The 6,731-nt window shown below is 39.2% G+C and overlaps 1 protein-coding gene across 2 annotated transcripts; it reads left to right on the top strand.

The window, feature by feature from the left end:
• The first annotated feature begins 1,931 nt into the window (after window positions 1–1,931).
• On the top strand, window positions 1,932–6,266 carry kcnk15 (potassium channel, subfamily K, member 15). Of its 2 annotated transcripts, none has more exons than XM_047385366.1 (2): window positions 1,932–2,809; window positions 2,922–6,266. In XM_047385366.1, exons 1-2 carry the CDS (start codon window positions 2,512–2,514, stop codon window positions 3,992–3,994), a joined length of 1,371 nt encoding a protein of 456 aa, XP_047241322.1. In that variant the 5' UTR covers window positions 1,932–2,511; the 3' UTR covers window positions 3,995–6,266. The 2 variants fall into 2 exon arrangements, with proteins under 2 accessions (XP_047241322.1, XP_047241386.1); XM_047385430.1 differs by having other exon boundaries at window positions 1,934–2,809; window positions 2,982–6,264.
• The last annotated feature ends 465 nt before the right edge of the window (window positions 6,267–6,731 follow it).

Here is a 6,731-nt window from a genome sequence, read left to right as displayed (position 1 = left end):
GTTTGGGATGATAGTCCTTAAGGAAGACACATTTTTTCCAGGTCTTAACCATCTCACCCAAACTATCCCCTTTAGATGTACAGAGATACAAAGAAATTGGTTTAGATGTTCAAGAACATTCTAGGAACCTCCTAGGCTCAAGCCAGAGACTGGAAGATGTAGGAACACCAGGGTTACTCTCCATGGTGAGGTATAAACAGGGGCTGAGAGGTTGGTGACAAAGAAATGACTCATAATTAATTAATCAAAACATTCAACCTCAACAAAAATTTGCATCTCCCCACATGGACAAGCCTCGTCTGACCATATTCATAGGTCAGGTGAGACAATTGTTGAGTGTTTTGGCCACAGTGAATTTAATTTGCTTGTAGGAGTCAAGGTAAGGAATTCAAACCAAAAAACACTGTAACGTGAGCGAGAAGGGGTATATTTTGCTGCCATTGGTTCTGGTGCATTGCACAAAGTTGGTGGAATATCAAAAGCAGAGGACTACTTTAAAAGTCTTCAGTTTTGACCTTAACATCTAGACAGTGATCACAAAGTCTCTTTAAAACTGATTTTGGACTGGAAAAAGCAGGGAAATATTAGACTTCTGAAAATAATGGCTCTAATCTTTACTGAAAATTGACTATGAGCTGGGTCTGACAGAAAACCAACTCATTTAAACGAATTGAATCATTAAAAAAAAAAAAAAAGAGACACGCAGCCAGAATTATACCCGAAACCTTTGGTTTCTCTACAACTTTCTAAAATATATTTATGCTAATATTAGTGATGGATGTATGTGTTGTAGAGCCTGTAGATATTTTTATTCTATGTGGATTAGTGACAATTTACAAAACATTTTAAATTGTGTGCCAAATGTGTAACAAAAACACTAGCTACACCCCCCATTAAAGAAAAGTTTAAATGCATCACTAATAGCAAAACTAAAAATAAAATTCAATCCAGTGATGCATGTATGTAAACTTTCATGATTAGATTGTGATGTACAGTGTGTGCATATGCGTGTGTGTGTGTGTGTGTGTGCTAGAGTCTTAACGCAATGTACCTTTGTGAGAACAGAGATAGCAGAGCTCATTAAACGATCCATCTATATCTTTAAGCCAATGTAGTCTCCCTCACTTTCTCCCACGTCTGTCTGCTGAGAAAAGGATGTGACTCAAAGCCGTCTGGATTGATTGGTGGCTGTTGGGGCTTCAGGTTTCTCTCTTATCAGCTGAGATATAATTGATTTATGGAGAGCTGGTTGAATCCAAACAAGGACATAAGTGTGCTGATCTAGCCACTTAAGACCAAAAACAGGAGCACAGAGAACAGGATGCTGGGAACAAAAGAGCATGTGATAATAGACCTATTCCAAAGGAGCTGCTTTCTTTCTTTCTTTTTTTCTTTCTTTCTTTCTTTGCCACATTCGACTGAAACAAAAGCTGTGATGCATTCTCGATATCATTTACCAGCCAAGAGCTATGATCATTACGTATCTATTAGCTTCATCTTAACTGATGGCCAAAGTCTGTGCCTCGGATACAAGTAGAGTCACCATGGCAACCAGCATCACCTACAGTAAAGGGGCATCTTGCCAACCTGTTTGTTCACTAACACATGTTGTGCCAGCTCTTTAATATGCAAGGAAATCAGCATATTTTTCTAATCTGTTTTAAGAAACCTGATGTTTCCAATGCTATTTTTGTTCACATTTTTATCCATGTGCTTAAATGATTAGTATAAGACAATGCAGATGTTGTTTTTATTTGCTCCCTTGTGTTTAATCTCTATCTGAATATCAGTGTAACAATTTCATATTTAAAAATTACAGTAATATCTTTAAATGTAACTTTATTTGTCACAAATCAAAAGCCTATTATTTTTAAGCTTCAAAAGCCTTTAAATCTGCACAGTATTGGGCTTCATAAAATCATTTCTATTTGGCTTTAAACTGGTTTAACCTTTTGTTTCAGCATCTGTATGGAGTAACATAATTCAATGATAGGTAATAATAAACTATTATTTAAATGTGACCTTTAATCTAAAACAAGTGTTGACAGACAGTTAATCCATCCACTTGCTTATCTTTGCAGTGATCATAATAAAGATCATACTAATATTAATAATGGTAAATTGTTTCACTCCATCCTTCCCAAGCCTCCAATTGACTGAAATCCGCGGGTTGCTGTTCGTGGTGCTGAACCCTCTCCAAACACACACCTACTGTACAGAACATTCGGCACAGCCTTTTACTGGAGGTTGCTTTGCGCATGCGATGAAGTAATGCGGGGCCACTTGTTTAAACAGATGGCCAGATCAAGAGCAGGTAGGCTACATAGGCATTTTTCTACGTTTACTGAAAACCTTTAAAACCACAATTTCCGGCTTTATTTTGTGCTGCCCGCCCCCGCTACCTTTGTTTCAACGCAACAAGCTGCAGCACCAATGTGGTGTCTGTACGCTGAAAAGCCGCACCACCTGTGACTGCAGCCTCCTACCTCTCTTTTATCCTCCGGACTCCCAATGTCGACTCTGAGGATGAAGAAGCAAAACGTCCGGACCCTCTCGCTCATCCTCTGCATGTTCTCCTACCTGCTGGTCGGCGCCGCGGTGTTTGACGCGCTGGAGTCCGAGTCGGAGAACTCCCGCAGGCGCATCTTGGAGCAGAAGCGCAGCGAAATGAAGAGGAAGTACCGCTTCTCTGAGGACGATTACCGCGAAATCGAGCGAGTGGTGCTGCAAGCGGAGCCCCATCGCGCCGGGAGGCAGTGGAAATTTGCTGGTTCCTTTTATTTTGCCATTACGGTCATTACAACAATTGGTAAGTTGAGCCACAGCTTTCTTGTAACGATGTTTCACTTTAGTGTAGCAGCATTTAAAAAAATATATTTTTCACTGAAAATAAACATTTATTTCATGTTTTACCACTTAAGTGTTGCTACAATATGCTTCAATGCCTTCTTCTGCTCACCCCCAAACCTTTCTGCAACAAGGGTATGGACATGCTGCACCAGGCACAGATGCAGGAAAGGTCTTCTGCATGTTCTACGCTGTTCTTGGCATTCCTCTCACTCTTGTGATGTTCCAGAGCCTGGGAGAGAGAATGAACACATTTGTCCGCTACCTCCTCCATAAAATGAAGCAGTGCCTGGGTTTTAGATGCACTGAGGTGTCCATGGAGAACATGGTCCTTGTGGGCTTCCTGTCCTGCATTGGAACTCTATGTGTGGGGGCTGTAGCCTTTTCCCACTTTGAGGGATGGAGTTTTTTCCATGCTTACTACTACTGCTTCATCACTCTCACAACTATTGGCTTTGGGGACTTTGTGGCCCTGCAGAAAAAAGAGGATCTCCAGGAGAAAACACCTTATGTTGCTTTCAGCTTCGTGTACATTCTGGTGGGTCTGACTGTCATTGGGGCTTTTCTTAATTTGGTGGTTCTGCGTTTCCTCACCATGAACACAGAGGATGAGAGACGAGATGCTCAGGAGAGAGCTTCATTGAAGAGGGACAAGGGTCTTTTAGAAGGGCCCACCAGCCTCCGTGTTGAAGGCGAACAGAGTAGAGACAGCCGCAGGGAGAGGAACAGGGACACCATGGTGCACAGCCGCAGCCACAGCACACTTTTCCTCCCAATGCAGGAGGGAACCAGTCGCACCAACCTCATCCCTTCTCCAGCTGAGGATGCAGCGAGACAAGAAAGTCCCTGCAGGCACAGGCTGCATTTTCAGATTAAGACAGGAAGACGGAGGGAGCAGACAAGCTTCAGCTCTCTCTGTTCCTCCTGCATGTGTTACCGCTCAGAGATTTGTGACAGCCCTATGGCGAACTGCAGCAAACACCATGGAGGCCACATTAACTCAGTTTACTACAACTCAGTCTCCTATACGATCGAGCGCTGCTCGTCAAGATCCAGAGACAATACTGGACTCTCTTCCCCTGGAAGCACACTCTCACCTGAGCACAGCTTTCAGGAGTTTCCTAGTTTAAGGAGAAACTCGATGTAAAAGGTGTTAATGTAAGGGGAAAGAGTCTGCACACACTGCAAACTTCATTTATTTGTTCGATTCTTTTTGCGCATGACAGAATTCTGTTTATTGAATAAACTTTCTCTTGTAGCTATTGAAACTGATTTTATTTATAATGCAAGAATGTATTTATTCCTTGTTATTATATAGACATTTGTTATGTACTCTGCTATTTTGATTGCATGTAGCAGTGCATGCTAAAAAGAATGTAAAGCACTCAATGCAAATGCATCAGAGCTGCATAAAAATGGGATTTCTTTGTCAAATTTAATACAGAAATGAAGTCTTACATCTGTGACTTAAGACCTGTACATTTTTTGCATGGAAAGATTTCTCAGTTTACTCAAAGGAATTAGAATACAAACAAAGTTTGACCTAATCAGAACATTCCAAATTTTAAAACAAGTGCAGAACTCCTAGTGATAGGAGTGATTGCATAAATGTTGACAAAGTGACAACGTTCCACCTGGTTGTGGTTCCACATGAACCACAACCAGCTCAAATTTCTGACGGATCAAAAATAGTTGCTGGACACTACATGCGGAAAAAGTTTCTTTCCAGATGATGTGTTGAGAAAAAGCTGTGAAAACTCACAAACTGGGGTTGTGATGAAAAAATGATATCATTCTTTCCTCAGAACCCCAGGAGAGAGAACAAATTTGTCAGTTTTTGAAGAGTATGTATAGACCTTTAGGCACCAAGTCCCATAAACAAGACTCCAGATTTGACTTATACTTGCACTCGTACTCAAGTTAAAAGTTAACCAGTAAGTGTAAAGCATTTTAGTAAATGATTAATTATGTTGCCCTTCAAAGCATTTACTGTAAGTAAGCCACAAGCGTAGCTGTGACGGAGGGGCACATGTTTTCCTGTTAATGGTTGCAATTGATTAATCAGGGATGCAAATCGTGGGCTATTAATGGCTTATAGTAACCAGTTCAGGTTTATTGTAGCATCATAATAATGACCACACAAATTATTCTCAATTAGAGTTTTGAATTAAATGACTTTGGTTTGTTTGCGAACATAGTGAACTTACCTCAAATATAACAAGGTAGCAGCATTACAAAAACATGTCCTGTTCTTCAAATTAAAAACACGTCGTTACTGACTGATTAAAAATTCAACATTAACTGGTGTTAATCTTTTGAACCTAATTTCTCAATGAGCATGAATGAATTTTTACTGGGGCAAAGTATTTCACGTTAATTATTTTCTACATGAATTCACAGCATTTCATAGCAGTTATTTTAAATGTTGAACTGAACATTCTGAATGCTAAATGCAGATAAGTTAAATTAGGGCTCAGGATTATGATTTATATTCATAACCTAACTAGACTGCATGCACTCCATGTGAGAATGTTAACATGAGTCTCTAGAGACTTATGACTTGACTCGGACTTAGAAAAAATGACTTGTGAACATCTGTGATTTAACAAGAGGAATATTAGGAGGAGTATTTACTTAGCAATGAAAGGGACTTGTATAACCCTAAGAGGACTCTGATCTTGCTTTATGAAGATACCTACATTTTTCCTGCCATAGAAATATGATGTCATGATTCTAGTTTTCTATTTAAAAAGCCTTAAAGTTTGACCAAGCACATCAGATGCATGACTATTTTAGACAGTGCACATAGTAAAATATTTTATTACCTGACACTGGAGTGAGGCGGTAAACACTCAAATGGAAAAATGTTGATGTTGGAACATGAGTAAATAAAATAGATGTAGCTTGTAACATATATGTAGCAGGTTGTTAAGGTCTGATCCAAATTTCTGTAGAAGCTTTTATCTTCCAGCGAGGGAAGGTGTTGTTTTAGTCCTCACTGATGTCATTCTCTTCCAGTATTGTTTGACTAAACCAAATGAGCGTACAGTTGAATGTGTGCTTTTTTATTTAGACTACAGCCTTCTTATCCTACATTGTGAAGAGATACATTTATTTATATTATTGTTTTATTTATATTATATTATTTTGAAGAATCTGTATTCATTTGTCTTCCTTTCACTTGTGTGTTTTTTTATTTCAGAGAATAAAACCTTGTAACTATTTGTCTGACCATCTGTTTAACTGACTAAAGTTTCTTAACAGTATTTAAAGTTTTAGATTCTGTGTTATATAGCAATATAGATGCTCAGAAAGCTGATAAATACACCTGCCTATACAGAGGCCCATTCTGACTCAGACTGTTGAAAAGGTCTTCATCATCACATTAAAGTCAGCTAAAATAACTCAGAGAGACTCAGAAAATGCTATTTATGTTAACAGTTCAACTATTTTTATTTGTTCACCATATCCTCTTTAAAATCCAGCAGTTTTTTTTTGTTTTTCTTTTGTTTTACCATCATACTTTTTTAATAAGATTGTTTTCAGAACTGTTTACAATTTGGTTTGAAGTCCAAGTGAGGAACCCAGCAAAACACTTAGAGGCTGGTGCCAGGATAGAGACTACCAGCCAGTCTGAGGTGTCCTAACTGGCCAAATAATAGCTAGGTGTTGGGATTTTCCTCAATGGCAGCATCAGGGATGGGAGTGTTGGAACTGCAACTGCAGAGGTCCAAATATGGCTTCCAGAGAGAGATTACATCGTAATATTATTTTGGAACCAAAATTAAGCAAGACCTTCGTTTCAGTTCAAGTTGGTCAGAGCTGGTGGAAGCAAAGAAGGCCCACTTGGAGTCCAACGTTCCTTCAAAGTTAGTCAAGGTATT

This window comes from Girardinichthys multiradiatus, chromosome 1 (genome assembly GCF_021462225.1).
Source record: "Girardinichthys multiradiatus isolate DD_20200921_A chromosome 1, DD_fGirMul_XY1, whole genome shotgun sequence".
In the NCBI taxonomy this organism is placed as follows: Eukaryota; Metazoa; Chordata; class Actinopteri; order Cyprinodontiformes; family Goodeidae; genus Girardinichthys; species Girardinichthys multiradiatus.
Note: the sequence above shows the minus strand (reverse complement) of the source record. Positions and strands in the feature narration are given on the sequence as shown.

Excerpts from the sequence above, each read along its gene's own strand:
- kcnk15 (XM_047385366.1), top strand. The coding sequence starts at position 2,512 with ATGTCGACTCTGAGGATGAAGAAGCAAAACGTCCGGACCCTCTCGCTC. Across the intron at positions 2,810-2,921 it reads TACGGTCATTACAACAATTG|TGTTGCTACAATATGCTTCA; the intron begins GTAAGTTGAGCC and ends TTACCACTTAAG.